The 19,130-nt window shown below is 36.8% G+C and overlaps 1 protein-coding gene across 1 annotated transcript; it reads left to right on the top strand.

Annotated features, from left to right (window-relative positions):
* Nucleotides 1–1,322: 1,322 nt before the first annotated feature.
* cpxm1b (carboxypeptidase X (M14 family), member 1b) lies at nt 1,323–19,099 on the top strand. Its single transcript, XM_084133463.1, has 13 exons — nt 1,323–2,075; nt 4,535–4,644; nt 5,339–5,478; nt 5,573–5,657; nt 6,746–6,896; nt 7,402–7,490; nt 8,446–8,569; nt 13,380–13,576; nt 15,710–15,889; nt 16,038–16,332; nt 17,480–17,619; nt 17,741–17,843; nt 17,978–19,099. Exons 1-13 carry the CDS (start codon nt 1,460–1,462, stop codon nt 18,286–18,288), a joined length of 2,541 nt encoding a protein of 846 aa, XP_083989589.1. The 5' UTR covers nt 1,323–1,459; the 3' UTR covers nt 18,289–19,099.
* Nucleotides 19,100–19,130: the final 31 nt, after the last annotated feature.

Here is a 19,130-nt window from a genome sequence, read left to right as displayed (position 1 = left end):
CTCGTTACTATATGGTAAAGCGCAGCGGAGCTCAGTTTGGACATGAAAGCCATGAGTCACCAGTGCAAATAACATTCCACTTTCCATGCATAAACAACATTTTATTGTATTTAATTGATCAGGACTGTCTGAGCATTTTATTTCGTTTTGTCCAAAAAAAATTGTTTTTATAAAAACTCTCCACAAAACCGGCCCTCGTATTTTAAGCGTTCAACCTTTACGTCACATTAAAAAATATACAGTGTTTGGTCGCCATCTAGTGGAAGGTTTTAGGTAGCCTAATTATATTTTTTACAAATTCTAAGTGTTTATGTTTGGAATTGGATAGGCTACGTTACTTTGCTATTCGTTATTATATTATGTTCGTTATAAAAAATAAAATGAAACATGACGACGTTGTTGTCATTCCTGACAATTAAATTCTGACCATGAATTTTCCAAATGGAAGTTTCTTGAAAGTCTTATGTCCCGAAACTCTCTTATTTACAAACGGTCTGTGAAAGAAGATGAAAATCTTAATTGCTACAAGCTGTTTGCAGTTTTATTTTGTATTAATTTTATATGGGGGGTTGCAGAAAAATGCAAAAAAAATGTAGCACATGGGTTTAAAAAAATAAATAAAAATTATAATAAGTGTATGTCAAAATTGAACGAAAATTAAAATGAAATATAGGCTACAACTGATAATTTGTAAAAAAAATAATAATAATAATAATAATAAAAATTATGGAGAATGAAACAAGATTACTTCCCACACCGCTGAAGAATTCGTTCAAATGATGATTTTCTCTGACGTCGAAAATGTTAAGGAAATTTAATTTTTTGTAATTGGGATCAAATTACACTTTAACAGGAAAGCATGCAAAATATGGGACACACCGACACAACTAATAGGCTACTATGTTGTTGGTAATTGAAAATATTCTTTGACGTCTTCATAATGACGTTAATTTTATGTTAGATAATAGTTTATCAGACATATCAGGTCAGACATAAAAGGTCTAGGTGTACAAAGCATGTGTTTTCCCAATGTTAACATTCCAGTCAGTTATTAATATTAAAAAGTCTGATCTGTGGTCGCCACTAGATGGCGCGCTGCTACAATTAACTGTGAGTACAAGCCTTCAACATTTTTTGAGTGGAAAAAATGGCAAGAAATGCCACAAGTAATAGCGTTAAAACAATATATAACATTTGGCGTGATGCTCAAAATGTGATTTTTTTTAACGAACTCATTCGTTCTTGGAGAAAAAATAACAGAAATTCACCAAAGGAATGTGTGCGGCACACATTTCCCCCTCAAACTCTCTCTCCTTCTATTCACAGTAATATGGTCTCACATTTGCTTTGCAACTCGAGTGGCGCGTGATTTTGCAACATTACGGGGTTCATGCGTTCGGATAAAGCAACATTTCTGGGGGAGATTTTACATTAGTAAGGAGTAAACAGTGAGTGAACCATGGCACCAACCGTTATACTTTTATCTTTGTTAACTTTTATTGTTGTTTTAGTTGGAGGAGTAACTAATTCACATTCTATTAAAAAATCATATAACTTAAAAAATGACACTCAGACAACATCTGCAACTGCAACTGCAACTGCAAGCGCGAGAACCGGCACTTATGGAAACATCTCACCTACTAAGGTAAGCAGATTCTCCAAGACGATCAAACCCACTGAGGCTAGCACCAAAACTCTGAAAGCCACGACATTTAAACCCAACCAGACCCAGGGGACCACCAGACCTCTGAAACCCACTGAGGGCAGCACCAAAACTCTGAAAGCCACGACATTTAAACCCTACCAGACCCAGGGGACCACCAGACCTCTGAAACCCACGAAAGGGAAGCCATTCAAGTCAAAGGAACCCACGAAAACTCTGAAGCCCACAGTGAAATGGACTGAGGTGAGCACGAAAGCCCTTAAACTAACAACAGTGAAGCCAACAGTAACAGCCACAAGGACGACGACCAGCCCAGTGCGCTTCCACACAGAGAACCTGAATGAAAACATTGATAAAAACGTGGAACGGAGAGTTTGGCACAAAAAAGAAAGTGAAGAACCACCGGTATTTGGTAAGTAAATGTGATCTATCTATCCATCTATACATGCATGCATCACCCATCCATCAATCAATCAATCAATCAATCAATCAATCTATCTATCTATCTATCTATCTATCTATCTATCTATCTATCTATCTATCTATCTATCTATCTATCTATCTATCTATCTATCTATGCATCACCCATCCATCGATCTATCTACCTATATATCTATGCATCACCCATCCATCCATCTATCTACTATCTATCTATGCATCACCCATCCATCCATCTATCTATCTATATATCTATGCATCATCAAACAAAACAAAAACAAAAACTCCCAGATTATCAGTTCATAAATTTGCTTGCAAGCATTGTTACATAATTCTGGCCATATTCAAACACTGCTCTAATAGTCCATTTCCTGTTTCAAAAGCCATTTGGGTCACTCAGTCTGTGAACTAGTTTTCTCCACTAAACAAACCACAGAGCTGAAAAGCATGATTTTCCATAGATTATATTAAACTTCAGGAATTCTATGGTCAGAATTATGAGAAAATCTTTGGTCATGTAGGCTACCGCATGTTCAAGTTGACTAAAATGAGGATGTGTGCAAAACGTCTGCTAGAAATATAAAGCTGCAGTTGAAGTCTTTATTATGAAGACAGACCCATTCAAGAACAAATCTCGATGAAGCGTCACAAGCAACAGCTCATCTTTTCAACTTCTTTTATGTTCTGCAGAATTGGGGTGTTTTAGCTGATTTGTAGGGGGAGGTAGTTGTGTAAGAAGCCCATCCAGACCTCTCCAAACACCTCTTAAAGATGAGCCCAGTGGCATTTCACTCCACAGCCGGGCTTTCTGTCCACTTGGAGCATAAAACAATTGTAAGGGCAACAGGACAGTAGTCCATGTCAAAGTATGTGGGCCATCTAAACAACCATCAGTGCCAGGAAATCTCCCCACTTTCAGATGAATTGGTAAGGAATGCTGACTCCGCAAACCATCAGACTGACTCACCCACAAGAACCAGATGTGCATTTCTCTCACTGAGAGCCTGATCACTTCTACATGATGTCCCGATACAAAAGTTTGAATGCAACAGGCACAATCAGCTGCAATAACACTAACCAGTAACAAACAAGATATTTCTGGAAATGCTATCCAAGCGTTTTGCTCATTAAACAGTTCACAAGGTTAACTGGGAGATCAACATATAAAAAATAAGTTAGTAAAGAGAATCTTTAAACTCCTTAAACTTGCATAAAAAGAGCATGACGTCCCCAAGTAGCAGTAAATTCTACTGGAAAATATTAATATACAACAAATTTTATTTGAGTGACATTAAGGCGTGTGTATACTGCGGTATAAATACTGTATATCAATTATTATTATATTATAAACTAAACATCATGGAAGAAAGTGGTATATCGCATGCAGATAGTCAAGTATTGCTTTTTGAAACTTATTTTGTTCACAAGTCAAAGTTTTATAGGAATAGGAATGAATGTTTTTTTTTAATAAGAGTGCTCAAAGCAGCTGAAGCAAACCATGTTCATATTATGACCAGTTTTGTGTTTAAAAAGTTGTTTAGAGGGCCTGTGAATGATGTGCCCTTCAAGTAGAGTCGGAAATATCAAAACGACGAGTTCCAAGCACATGAACTACCAAGCAAAGTTAATATTTACAAATGGGAAACTCATAATTATAGATGATACACAAGTTAATGAGTTGTGGCGTTGGAAGGGGTGATTCTATTTGAAACATGGTTGAAACACTGATCTATAATATAGATGATATCATATAATATCTATAATCTATATAGAGATCACTCAGTGAGTGGAAAGCAATTCTGTATGGTTCCATGGTTTGCATGTAGTACTTGTGATACCATGTATAATGAGCGATAGAAATAATTTTCATCATTTTCAATTCAGATGTAGTTATTTAAGTTTATAGTCCACAATATAATTCCTTTGTTTTGTTTAGGCTACTTCCACGTTATGTTGAATGCTTGACTTTATAATGAACGCCTGACTCGTAGGTATATAGTTTCACAGGTGGATTTGAAGACAGTATCAAACCGAACATAGATCCTCTCCTGTTATAAAGTTAAATTACTGGCCACATCCATCTCAACCATTTGTGCAGGGTTTGTCACACATTGGAGTAGCAGTTTACAGATCCTAAAGGCTTCAAAAACACACAGGTGTTTTTTTTTTTTGTTTGTTTTAAAGAAAGAAAAGAGAGAAAGTATTTGGAAAGCAGATGGGACAAGCTGAACTCCTCAAAACAACAGTTTCCTGTCTGCCCTGCAGCTGCATCGACTGTCAAACATTATGGACTGATTTTACTCAAATGTTTTTTATAAATTGCATTCAAAACCCATTGGCTCAAAGGAGGGGCACATGATATGATGCTTGTGCTCTCAATCGTTTTCTCTATTTCCTTCCTCCTCTTTAAATCATATCTCTTCGCCTTCTCAGAGTGTCCTCCTTTGGGTCTGGAGTCTTTGAAAGTTAAAGACTCGCAGATTCAAGCCTCATCTTATAAGCGCATGGGCCTGGGGCCACACAGGGGCCGACTCAACATACAGGTGGGCCACACAGCAGAATAAACCTCATATGTATATTTATTCTCTGCCCAAAAGTTTGGAGTCAGTAAGGTTAGTTGTTGTTGTTTTTGGGAAAAAAGTTATTAATTTTACTCAGCAAGGACACATTAAATTGATCAAAAGTGACAGTAAAGCCATTTATAATGGCATAGTCACAAAAGATATCTATTTTAAATAAATGCTATACTTTTTAACTTTATATTCATCAAAGAATCCTGACAAAAATGCATCACGGTTTCCACTAAAATATTAAGCAGCACAACTGTTTTCAACATTGATATATTAAGAGTATTAAATCTCATATTAGAATGATTTCTGAAGGATAATGTGACACTGAAGACTGGAGTAATGATGCTGAAAATTCAGATTTGCCATCACCAGAATAAATTACATTTATTATTAAATATGAGTTATTTTAAATTGTAATAATATTTCACAATATTAATATTTTACTGTATTTTTTACTTTTTAAAATATGCAGCCATAGCAATTAGAGATGTCTTTCAAATACATAAAAAAAAAATCTTACCGACCTCAAACTTTTGAACAGTAGTGTATATGCATGTCATCATCAATATAGCATCAATGATGTATTCATCAGCATATTTGGCAGTTTTTGGTGTTTATATTATTAACATAACCATTGTTTCATCGTTTTTCTTTTCTTCTTTTGCAGTCTGGTGTGGAGGATGGGGATATCTATGACGGAGCTTGGTGTGCCCAGTATAAAGATCAGAACCAATGGTTACAGGTAGATGCCAAGAAGCTCACACGGTTCACAGCAGTGATACTACAGGGTCGCAGCTCTATATGGAGGTACTTCATATCATGATATATGTCTCTACCATAATATCATAATTAAAACAATATGTTAAATTGCAATAATAACAATGTCTCTCTTATTTTGTAGCTGGGACTATGTAGAAACCTTCAAAGTTCTGGTTAGCAATGACACCATTAAATGGAAGCCATGCATGAACGGGACAGAAGAGGCGGTATGTTGTTCTCTTTATCATCAACTGTAAAAAATAAAATAAAAACACTACCGGTCAAAAATCTGGAATAATTTTGTAATGTTTTTGAAAGAAGTCTCTTTTGATCACCAAGACCATATTTATTTGATGACAAATACAGTAAAACAGTAATATTGTGAAACGTTTTAAATTTTAATATGCTTTAAAATGTAATATATTCCAGTGACTGAATTTTCAGCAGCCATTACTCCAGTCTTCAGTGTCACATTCACATTTCTCAGAACTCATTCTAAAATATTTTTAAAAATCTTAATTATTCCAAACTTTTGACCAGAAGTGTATATTATTAGAATATATTATAATTCAATTTCAATTTCACATTTATTTGTATAGCACTTTTCACAATTACATCGTTTCAAAGCAGCTTTACAGAAAATGCATCCACATTAAAATCTGTTATCAGAGATAACTGTCTTAGTTATGCATTTTTAGAAATGTACCTATACAAATCACAGTTAGCTAAAAATGTATTAATTTAAACAGTGTAATAATTTAAGGCAGAAACAATAAACTCATTGAAGTAATGAATACTTGTTTGTTAACAAATGTTTATGACATTTAGAAAATTGTAGCATAACTCATATCATAATTGTAGATAAATCATCTCTTTGGACTTAAAATTGAGTTCTGAGAGTTACAGTATTTTCAGAGAACAATTGAAGAACAATAGTATTATGAGGCTACATTACAATTTTACTCTCATTTAACAGGAATCACCTAAAATAAGCCCCCTTTTCCAGACAGTAGGTTGTGCCATTCACCTCTGCTGGTGTATATTAGCCTCAGTATCTTTGTGACATCATTATATCCATTCAGTTTCCAGCTGGCACAGAGTCTTTTAGACTAACAAAGGTTGGAGGCAGGCGCTGGCAGTAGTTGGCAGGGTTAAGCGGCTCTTTTGAAAGGAATAGCCTGCCCACTGCGTACTGAACTGTGCCAGCCTCTCGTGTGCCCTCCTTGGACATTAACTGTGCCAGCTGCCACTGGCAAATGTCACTTGGATCGCATCAATAGGATCACTCACCAGAAGTGATCTTGTATGCTAACAGGTGTTTGAGGGGAACAAGGACACCGAAACGTCAGTCTTGGCCATTTTGCCCAAACCAGCCGTGGCACAATACATACGTATTAACCCTCAGACCTGGTTTAAGAATGGGACCATCTGCCTGAGAGCTGAAATTATGGGCTGTGAGCTGCCAGGTATGCCAAACACAAACCTTTCACTGATCTCACATATGGAAGGTCTTTCTTTTACACATCATAAACGCTACAGACTGTGTTTAGCATTTTTGTTAGGGGCCGGTTACATAAGTAAATGATAACAATATACTACTGAAAATCAAAAATGGCCACAGTAAAGGCCCGTTCACACCAAGGACAATAACTATAATGATAGCGATAGATTCCACACCACAACTATAACGATAATGGCACAGAGGAACGATATCATTGGAATCACTTTCAAAATGATTTTTTTCCAGCTGATGAACGATAAAAACATCGGCAGCCAATCAGAATCCATTAAGCTTTTAAGAGCTTGAGCATTTATATCAGCAGACGACAAACCTGTAGCACGCACTTATCACTTAGCACTTAGGATAAAAAGAGCGTTAACACAAATATTTATCGTTATGGTCATCTTTATAGTTAAATTTCTTGGTGTGAACAGACCTTCATTTTCATGAACTGTACATCGTGTTTTAAGATCCAAACAATATCTACCCGTGGCAAGCTGATGAAGGCACCAAGGAAAAACTGGACTTCAGACATCATAACTACAAAGAGATGAGGAAGGTGAGGAAGATGGAGCCTTTTCTCCTCTTGTTTTGTTGTTCCTTTGTCAGCATGAAATGGTGCAACCCACTGACATACTGATCATTAAAAATAACAATACCTACATATAATGAAATTATAACACATAATGAAAGGAGAATTATGATTCATAAATTGCTCTTTAAAGTGAGAAGCCCTACATGCTAACAGTCCAACCTCAGATTGACAGAGATGGATGACTGCATGATCTAAAAACCAGCCCTGGCTAGAAAACAAACATTTTCCCAGATTTTCACGTCAGTATATGAGCTGCCTTGCGGATCACTTGCGGTCAGTCTGACCACCATCATGCAACAGTGTCTACATTAACACAAGCCTGCGGGCAGGTAACAAAAACCACATTTATATACACACAGAAAGATAAATGCAAGGAATGTTTTAGTTTATTCTCCAGTCCTGGATACTTGTGCTTTGTCATACTTCAGAAATTTGGGATCGGTAAGATTTTGTAATGTTATTGAAAGAAGTCTCCTATGCTCAAAAAGGCTGCATGCATTTATTTAGCCAAAAATACGGTAAAATCAGCAATATTGTGAAATATTATTACAATTTAAAATAATTTTCTATTTTAACATATTTAAAAATTTAGTTTATTCCTGTGATGCAAATCAGATTTTTCAGTATCATTACTCCAGTCTTCAGTGTCACATGAATGATCCTTCAGAAATCATTCTAATATTCTGATTTGCTGCTCAAGAACCATTTATTATTATTATAAATGTTGAAAACGGTTGTGCTGATTAATATTTTTGTGGAAAATGTTTGTGTTTTTTTCAGGATTTTGATGAATGGATAGATGAATGGAAATGTTTTGTAACATTGTAAATATAATTACTATCACTTTGAATTGATGTGTCCTTGGTGTACATTATGTAAGAATAAGCTGTGAAAAAGTTGATCATCATTTGTCTTTCAGCTCATGAAGTCTGTGAACGAGATGTGTCCTGATATCACCCGCATTTACAGCATTGGCAAAAGCTACATGGGCCTTAAACTGTATGTGATGGAAATCTCAGACAATCCAGGCAAACATGAGCTGGGTGAGTTTGAGTCCCAACTCAAGTTAGCCTACCACTAACTATACAGTTTAATCATGCATTAACCTGGCTAATTTAAATTGCAAACATTTATGATGAATCCAAGAAATTACAAGTTTTTCAACTGCTTTAAAATAATGCAACCTTTTATTGGATAAGAACAATTCTTTCAACGTGTTTAAACTATACTGGTTTAAAAAAAAAAAAAGTATTAAACTTGTTTTGTGAGTAAATTTAAGGGGAAATGATACCAGCCCTCTTCAAGCTATAGGATTCTAATGTTATAAATCTTTGTATTAAATACCCGGGTGGAATATACAGACTTTTCTTCAATTTTCAATGCGAATTTTGGTGGGAAAATCTGTGGAATTCCGGAATGGATTTAAACATGGTAAAATATATTGAACTTAATGAACATGTAACAACAAAGGGTATGTGGAATTTTCTGTGGTGCTCTTTGGGCATGGATTCGACGTGGGCGCACTTATCAGTTTTTATGCTGCAACTATAGCAATTGGAAAAGAGCCCAAAAGCCTCTCTTTCACTCACTCTCATTCAGTCTGATTTGCCCTTTCTATTTACACTGGGCAACTCTAGTGTTTGCATTGGCCTGTGGGTTAGAAATTGGTTCCTCGGTGAGAGAGGTTGCCAGCTCTGGCAGTGGTTTACTCATCTCCTGCCAGCACTCATAATGCAGGCTGGAGCCAGGGATGCAATCGCAGAAGGCCATGGCGGCAGACCTCAAAAAGAGTCTAGAGAAGGAAAGTGGGAAGAAATAACCTCACTCTGTGTTATAAAATCATAGAGCATTTCACGAGTGGATCAAAGCACATGGCGATTCTGTTTAAGAGGAGATTTGACTTGATTAATCTAAAGTCTCTCCGGGCACAGTGGAGAAATGCCAGCCTACAAGAATCCACAAGTTATGGCCTCTTTGGAAATATATTAGCTTTTTGTTGGCTGCGCTTATGAAATGAGAACAATATGGAAGTGCATTTATGTGCTCTAGTGTTACAAGCCACACACATCATGTCTGAGGTCAAATAACACACCCAAATGTCATTATTGTAATAAGCGCTTTTTCGAAACACATTGACAGTCCTTTCGTACTCAATTTCATTGTCTGATCTCCACCTAACTGAACCATTAATCTTTTCAAATCTGTTTTGATATATAAATATAAAGAGACAAAATAAGCGCAAGAGTGACCAAATACTTTTTCAGCAGCCTTGATCCTCAAGTTCTATGCCTTAAACCAAATCAACAAGCTCAGAGATGAATAACTATATTAAAAAGTACAAAAAGATACAAAACAGCATCCTTAACATCTGATGGAATTAACTGCAATGGATCACTGTAAATTAATAAAACAGTATATTTTACATTTATTGAATATACTGTATAAACACATACACATTTACAAGGCATTTGAGAGAGACTAACTAGCTGCTTTATAGATTAATTGAACTCGTTTCATATTTGATGATCTTTACCCAGTTATTGAACAGAACTGAATCAACACTGAAATTACACTATTTTCTTTTAAGAGCAGAATTTAATTCTGTGTGCATCATTTAATCATTATTTTCCTGTTTATCATTTTCCTGCTTTTAAACAATCTGTATTGAATAAAGTGCTATATAAATAAAGGTGACTTGACTAAAAAAAAATTAGGTTGAAATTAAATTGATTAAAGGAAGCAAATCAATGAAATCATCAAATGATAAAAACATGAGTTCATGGCACATCTGTCTTGAAAATGTTATACGTTACTGGTAAATAAAAATGAAGAAATGATTTTTTATTTGTAGATCATGACTGCTGTGCTCTACACAGGAGAGGAGACATTCTCATTATTTCCTAGCCTGTCTGATGGGTATATCATCTTTTTTGGTTGCACGCTCAATATGAATCAGTCGCTTGTTGTTTCGGGGGTTTCCAGACTCATGTTTCCTGCCTGCATTTAAATCAATGGCATATCAATGCTGTGGTCTGCATGTGGGGGTCAAAGTTCAGTTAGTTACTCCTCTGGAAATTCCTCCTCTTTGGCGGGGATGGGTGATGTTTTCTCAGTGAGGCTAACGAGAGCCAGATTGCTGAGACTGAATGGGTCAACTGTTAGCCAAATATTGCAGAGAAAGAGGAGGGGGGATTTAACCTTGCAGAGGACCTGAACCTAATGACGCTCAGTTTCACTGTCAAAACAGACGCAACTTGTGCTTCTCTTGGTTGACAAAGAGGCAGCAAGCTGCAAGCCGAATCAATATTTATAGAAATAAATCATCCATGCTTGGTTAGATATGCACAGCTTAGCTGCACATAGGCTATTTCCTGTTTTTGCTTAAAAATTCTGAGAGATGGCACAATAAATGTGCCTGTTTTTTTTCATTGTATCCTAAAATTTATACCAAATTTCATGATACTGTAATTGAAAAAGGCCACAAATCCCTCAATCCTTCTTCATCATTATACAGTACATCATTTAAAGGTATTGTAGGTAGGATTTTTATAAAAAACTTATTTTCCAAATTTGTTTAAACTTTATTTATATATCAAAACATAATTAAAATGTAAGTACTCTGAAAAAGAAAGTATAAAAATCGAGTGTCTGTAAACCTCTCACGACTGTTTTAAAGACAGCTCATTATTTCCATTCACTCCACCCCCTCCCTTCTGGGCTCCTTCCAAAGCCACGCCCCCAAAACACATGAACGCGCGACGCCGACCGCTGAGCTGAAGACGCATTATTTACCTGAGACTAGCGGAGAGGAAGGAGCGCAGTGCATGTAGTGACATCATGTCAGAATCACATGTAATAAAAAAAATCTAACTTTATCATTATGAAGATAAACAAATAAGATGTATTTTAGTACTCACTATCAAGCTAGCATATTGATATTGGTAAAGTTTAAAATATATATTTTTTGATTCGCTAACGAGCTATTTATCTATAAGGCAAAGCTAAAAACAGGTTGCATGATACACGCTTTTCCATTACCATCATTTACACTGTGATGAAGATGAATTTCGTGTAAGATTCATAACATATATGGTGTTCTGCATGTAAGAGTTTCCATGATGAAAGCATTGTTGACTCTGATGAGGACTACACTCCAGAGACAAGTACCGCATCGTCAGCTCGAGGACAGGTCCGGGGTCGAGGGTGAAGCAGAGGAGGTCGTGCAAGAGGCCGTGCAACTAGGGTCCGAGGATATTGACACGCGTTTTATTCAAAGACTTTTTGTTCATTACCTTTTCTAGTACTGTCTTCCTTTTTTGCCTTGTTTGCCTTCGCTAACTGCATATGCCGGTAATGTGAATTTTTTATTGCTCTTTCTCTGCCATTGTTTTGCTATTCCTAGGTTCCGTGCCTCTTGAATTCCTCAAATCAAACGGGTGCGCGCGCATATGGGCAGATCCTGTGTGGCAAAAGGGTGGTTGCCATGGTTGCGAGAGAGTGACAGTCGCCTAAGCCAATCCTTTGTTTCGTCCCGAATGGAAATAATGAGCTGTGTTTAATGCAGATTAAACGGTCTAGAGTCACTCGATTTTTATACTCTTTTTATCAGAGTACTTACATTTTAATTATGCATTGATATATATAAAAAGTTTAAACAAATTTGGAAAAAAGTTTTTTATAACAATCCTACCTACACTACCTTTAAGTAACTGGTGACTACAGATTCATTTTTATGTTTTAGCATGCTACTAATTTATTAGCATTCTCAAATCTATAGGTCATGTTCTACCACATTAAAAAGCATTTTTCCCCACTTTCAGTTTTACACTATTTAAAAATAGTTGTTTTCATTTTACATAGGTCTAATGGTAAACTACTGAATGCTTTCTCTCAGTCTGCTAGCTATCAAACACTGTCGTTTGCGAAATACAATATTATTCTCCACCAATACACTATTGTTCAAATGTTTGGGGTCGGTACGATTTTTAAAATGTTTTCAATGTCAAGGCGGCATATTTTTGATAAAAAATACAGTAAAACGGTAATATTTCTCTCTGTATCCCAGCTTTTAATCACTGTTGTTTGTGAAACACATTAATCAATGGTGGAAAATACTGGTGCATTCCTACAATATAATCAGAAACTGAACTTTTTTTCTAATAATCCACTCCAATAAGTGTGTCATTAAAGTCCAAGGCTACGGACCCTTTTCACAGACTGTGATGACACATTTCCACATTTATTACCATTGTAAATCTAGCAAAGTTTTTTTATGTTTTTTTTTTAATTATGTATATTTATAACACTATAGTTTAAGTTATATTGCCTTGGCATTAAATAACAGAAAACTAGTTAATGCTGCTGTGTGAGTGTTTTTATACTACGGCTGAAGGATTGACTGTCTTTCTCCCTCTGAAATTTAATATATATATATATAGGTAAAAGCTTTAACTCTTTCCTAAAATTTAAGGCACTCTTCTTTTTGCCTATTTTGTTCTCCCCACCAGAGAACCACTGATAAAAACCCTTATATTTTAAAACAAAATGTCGGCCACAGACATTATGCCCGACAAATTATGAAAAAAATAATTAACTTGAAAACAAAGCATTTAACAGACAAGCAGAGATGTCTGCCTCTCTGAGCTGCTAGAGAGAGGGTGCCAGATTTCAGACACCTCTGTTAGCACACTGTATAGAGGAGGTGGAGAGAATCTGGGCAAAGCATGGAGTTGCTTTTCAAAACAGAGCCACACATCTGGATAAGTACCATAACACTCCTAATAACTGTGCACACCTAATCCAATTTCTGTGACAGAGCTTGACAATCTAAAAACAGTTTGGCTCCCCCTGCAGGTGAAGCTGAGTTCCGCTATGTGGCCGGTATGCATGGAAACGAAGTGCTCGGGAGGGAACTTCTGCTCAACCTGATGGAGTACATATGCCAGGAGTACAAACGTGGAAATCAGCGCATAGTTCACCTAGTCAAAGAGACACGCATCCATCTTCTGCCCTCGATGAACCCTGATGGCTATGAAATGGCTTACAAAAAGGTAGAGTGGGGAAAGCAAGGGATATTCTGGCGTTTCCAAAATGTTTCTCTGCCAATACACTACCATTCAAATGTTTGGGTTCGGTAACATTTTTTTGATGATTTATTATAGCTTGTCAAATTTGCCCCTTTTTGGGTGTGAGCAAAAACGCCCTGTTTTTGTGTGTCCCTTTAAATGCAAATGTAAAACTCAGTTAAAGGAGCTGTATGTAAGAAATGTATTTCAATTAATCATAAAATGGCCCTGATATGTCACTAGACATTAAGAAATCATGTTCATTTCAAATACTTGTATCACTGACAACAGTAGTCCGGCCAGGATATTGTCATTTAAAAGTGATAGTTGCAGCCCTCAACTGATGTTGATGTTGTCATGTTGTGTTTTGGCCTGATGCCCCACCCTCCACCTATCTACCAATCACAAAGTCAGTTGTGTTTCAGCATCCGGGTTGCCAGCTCTGCTCTAGTTACCACAGCTGCAGCTACAAACGTTCGTGCTGGATCCTGCAGCCTATCTGGCAACCTGGAGTCAGGGGGGAGGGGGAGGGGATACACCGCTCTACAGTAATTTGAAAGTGATTGCAGTACCAGTTTTGGCCACAATCTTACATACAGCTCCTTTAACAAATTTCAAAATTCTGAGTTTTTACATTTATAATATATGATACAGTTCAGCAACATCATACGACCAAAAGTGCTGAATACAATCACAATTGAAAATGGGACACTGATTTCATATGACAGTTCATTAAACAAGTAATTAATATTAAGTCACTTACATTTTAGACAAAATATTGACTGTTTTTGTTCTATTTTAGCAGCGAAAATAGTTCCAATCCAAACAAAGATCACAGCATAGCGCGTCTCACAGCAATACTCAATCGTGTTTTGAATGATTCAGCGTTTTGAACGAATCGGTTGAGTCAAAGATTCAATGACCCATTCATAAACATCTGTCCCATTCAGGGGGGTAATCGAGCTCTCGATTTCCGTACCCCCCCCGGCGGCCGCCATTGGCTATCAAGCCTTCACCTGCTGTTAGCATTCCATTGACTCCCATTCATTTTGGCGTCACTTTGAAAGCGAATAACTTTACATCTGAGGCGTTTAAAGACTCCATTTGTCCATTATTTCTTTCTAAAGAAACACGACAATGTATAAAAGGCTCATAAAGGCTGTATTCAGCACTTTTGGTCGTGTGATGTTGCTGAACTGTATCATATATTATAAATGTAAAAACTCAGAATTTTGAAAGGAGCTGTATGTAAGATTGTGGCCAAAACTGGTACTGCAATCACTTTCAAATTACTGTAGAGCGGTGTATCCCCTCCCCCTCCCCCTGACTCGAGGTTGCCAGATAGGCTGCAGGATCCAGCAGGAACGTTTGTAGCTGCAGCTGTGTTTTTTGTTTTTTTGTTTTCTCCATTAGGTCACCTGATGGAGTTTTTTCGGTTCCTTGCCACTGTTGCCTTTGGCTTGCTCAGTTGGGGATATTTGGGGATATTTAATTTAATTAATCAATCAACAATACTATTGATCAGCATTACCAAACGTGGACGTTTTCCACTAGAAACAAGCATTGATGTATTATTTTAATTTAATACTGTGAAGCTGCTTTGATACAATCTGTATTGTGAAAAGCGCTATATAAATAAACTTGACTTGACTTGACTTGACTTGACTCATATTACCTTGTATCTTACATTATAGCCCCGTAGAAGCAGTTTTTGTAAAAACAGGCTAACGATTGCGTCATAACCACGCGACTCTCTGGAAATTACCGTATAGACAGGAAGAGAAGCTCGCAGTCAATCGGGGGGACGTGGAGGCATAAAGTCTGATAAAGTCCGATAAAGTCAAGGGAGAAGCCCATAGAGAATCATAAAGTTGCTCCTGCTCCTAGCTCATGGACAGCTCCTACTCACGCTCTCCGTCTCTGCAAGATTCGGAAGGGAATGATTCAGATTTCTCTTGGCACAGCTCCTAGAAGACTTACAACGGTCAGACAGGTTGCAGACAGAGTATAGATTTTCATGATATGTCCCCTTTAAATATTTTAAACCAAGCACAAACAAGCTCAATTAATCAACGACTTCATAACACTTGTGTTTTGTGAACATGTTTTGTTTTACAGGGTTCAGAGCTGGCCGGATGGGCACTGGGTCGCTATAGTTATGAAGGCATTGACATGAATCACAACTTTGCAGATCTGAACACAGTGATGTGGGACGCCATCGAGCTAGAAACAGACAAGTCAAAACTAATCAATCACTACTTTCCCATTCCAGAGTACTACACTTCAGAAGAAGCTTGGGTAAAGTATGCCTGTAAAGATCATATATGAGATCTCACTGATTAAAACAAACACCCTTCCGTCTTTAAACGACTTCAAATCATCATTCTCATGTAATTTGGCCATAATATTTTAAATAAATCACATTATTCTTGTCTTTATATTGAAGGTGGCTCCAGAAACGAGAGCCGTCATCAGTTGGATGCAGACTATACCATTTGTTCTCAGCGCTAACCTGCATGGAGGAGAGCTGGTGGTGACGTACCCGTTTGACATGACCAAAGACTGGGCCCCTAAAGAGCAAACACCCACCGCCGATGACAGCTTTTTCCGCTGGCTGGCCACCGTTTACGCCAGCACCAACCATGTGATGTCCAACCCAGACCGAAGGCCCTGCCACAATGAGGACTTCCTTCGTTACAATAACATTATTAATGGAGCGAACTGGCACACTGTACCAGGCAGTAAGTACTGCTGCTCTTGTGGCTTTTGAGATCATCAAGGGACTTAGTCTTTGCTGATAAAAGTTCACATATAAATATAAAGTAAAAGAAAGTAAAAAATTAAGGCCTAGCACAAAAAAAAAAAAAAAATGTATTAAAAAAAGGCAAATCAACGAAAACCTTCATGTGGCATTCCCTTTTTTAAAACTGATTCTTTAAGTGGCAACACCAGTGCAGATGCATCATGCCATTAATTGGTATTGTTAATTAATGAAGCACTCTCATTGATGCACACATATACCTCCAGCATATAAGAAACAAGCTATATATTTTTTAAGAAAATCAAGGTTTTAAAGTTCAGACAGGCAGCAAGAATCAGCATATTTTGCTCAAATCTGTCATTTTATTCATAATCTGAACAAAAGAAAAAAAAACTTTATTCAAACCATATTTGTATTTTGAAATGGGAAATGCATATCAGTCTGAATGGTCAGACCTACCAAGTTATTTCATCATACAGGATGGAATATCTATGTAATGCTATATTGTAGTATCTCTAGCTAGAATTTCCTCATTTTCACTCACTATTTCCATTTTACCAAGGAAATATAGTAACATAATTTGACGCCACTTACTTTTTTTATCTTTACCGTTACATCTAAGGTCCAAAACATACTTTTTGCCTAATATATATATACAGTATATACTCAGCAAGGATGCATAAAATTGATCAAAAGTGACAGTATATAGACATTTATAATGTCACAAAAGATTTCTGTTTCAAATAAATGCTGACCTTTTGACATTTCTATTCATCAACATTTATAATGATGAGAAATGTTTCTTGAGCAGCAAATCAGCATATGAGAATGATTTCTGAAGGATCATGTGACAATGAAGACTGATTATGCTGAAAATTCAGCTTTGATCACAGGACTAAATTACATTTTAAAATATATTTCAAATATAAAAAAGTTACTTTAAATTGTAATAATATTTCACAATATTAGCTGTTACTGTATTTTTGATCAAATAAATGCAGCCTTGGTGAGCATAATCTTACCGACTTTTGAACTGTGTGTGTATGCGTGTATGTGTGTGTGTGTGAGAATATTAACCCTGATTACATGAATTTAACTCTTCATTTGATCTGTGTTTTCATCTGTAGGCATGAATGACTTCAGTTACCTGCACACCAACTGTTTTGAGGTGACCGTGGAGCTGTCCTGTGATAAGTTCCCTCATGCCAGTGAGCTGCCTATAGAATGGGAGAACAATAAAGAATCTCTCCTTGTCTACATGGAGCAGGTACAATATATCGCAAACAAAAACCCAGCAACCACTAAACATTTGTCTCAGATATGTCTAAACACCTGAATGTGTCATTAAAAACATTACAATCTATGCATTTGTCAATATTTGTCAACAGGTGCACAGAGGAATCAAAGGAGTGGTTAGGGACAAAGACACTGAAGCCGGCATCGCTGATGCCATCATCAAAGTGGATGACATCGACCATCACATAAGATCAGGTAATGCTACTCAGAATAATTAAAACTATCAACCAAATATGCATAACTTGGATAGAAACAAAAAAACAAACATCTTAAACGGTCTCATTTAAATAACACTCAAATCTGTTTCTATCAAATCTATCTTTTTTCAGCTTTTGATGGGGACTTCTGGCGTCTGTTGAACCCGGGTGACTATGACATCACAGTGACCGCAGAGGGATATTTCCCAGCCACTCGAAGTTGCAGGGTCGAGTACGAGCATTACCCCACTATCTGCGACTTCCAACTTACCAAGACACCAAAACAGCGGCTGAGAGAGATCCTGGCCAAGGGAGGCAAGATTCCCAAAGACCTGCAGCTCCGACTGCGCCAGCTGCGCATGCGGAAACTGCGTGTCAGTACTAAGCTTATTAACCGACGCAGGGAGTCACAGCAGCGGAGGGCTAGGGGGGCCCACAACTAGACTGACCTTTAACCTTTGACCTGTTTTGCCGGCCAAGTACAGGATTAGACTGTATTAATGTCTAGGGAAAATACAATTTAGATGGGCCTGTAAATAGGTTGCCCTTTTCTGTGGTAACATACATTGTGTATTATACATTTGAGGAGCAGATATATTATGCAGTGTAAATTCAATTTCACACCAAAATGTCTCAAAACTGTTTTATACTTTTATACAAGACATTGATAACGGCAATTAAAAATAGACCGTTGTTGGAATGTTTGATTTTTATGCTAATCTGTGCCCACATTTGTGCATAGAGGTGCAAATACTTCTCAGTCTGGAACTGATGTTTTGTCAATTGGTTTCTTTAGCTGTATAGTGTTTATTTGTTTGCTATATATTTCAAACAGTTTAACCTTGAAAGTCAACAAGAGTTGACATCTTCTGAAATATATACTGAAGAGTTATTTATAATGATCATAATAGCACTTGGATGTTTGTTTTTTAAGGAAATGCTGCCACACAAAAAATAACTAACAGAGATATCAAGATAAACAAAAGAACAACATACCTCAGTATGACAAGCACTCGTAATAACCAAATATGAGTAGTTCTGAATGGAATGGGAATCATTTGTACATAACTAAACTTTTGTAATAAAATAATTCTCGAAGTAAACAAGATGAATGAACTTGGCCTTGTACTGTTTATATGGACGCCACTGTCTCTGTTGAACCTGTGGCTGTCAACAGATGGCGCTGTTGTGCTTTTGAAGATTTCAATAGGGCACAGAATTATAGAAAAATAAATAAATACGCTTTTAGAATGCATTGAATCTACTCTTTATTTTGTAATACTTG

The sequence above is a fragment of the Abramis brama genome (genome assembly GCF_963993115.1).
Source record: "Abramis brama genome assembly, chromosome: 13".
Classification (NCBI taxonomy): domain Eukaryota; kingdom Metazoa; phylum Chordata; class Actinopteri; order Cypriniformes; family Leuciscidae; genus Abramis; species Abramis brama.
Note: the sequence above shows the minus strand (reverse complement) of the source record. Positions and strands in the feature narration are given on the sequence as shown.

What these genes read in the sequence shown, in the direction of transcription:
- cpxm1b (XM_084133463.1), top strand. Translation starts at nt 1,460, where the DNA reads ATGGCACCAACCGTTATACTTTTATCTTTGTTAACTTTTATTGTTGTT. An exon ending in TATGGGCTGTGAGCTGCCAG is followed by an intron (nt 6,897 to 7,401) that starts GTATGCCAAACA and finishes TCGTGTTTTAAG; the next exon opens with ATCCAAACAATATCTACCCG. An exon ending in CGACCATCACATAAGATCAG is followed by an intron (nt 17,844 to 17,977) that starts GTAATGCTACTC and finishes ATCTTTTTTCAG; the next exon opens with CTTTTGATGGGGACTTCTGG.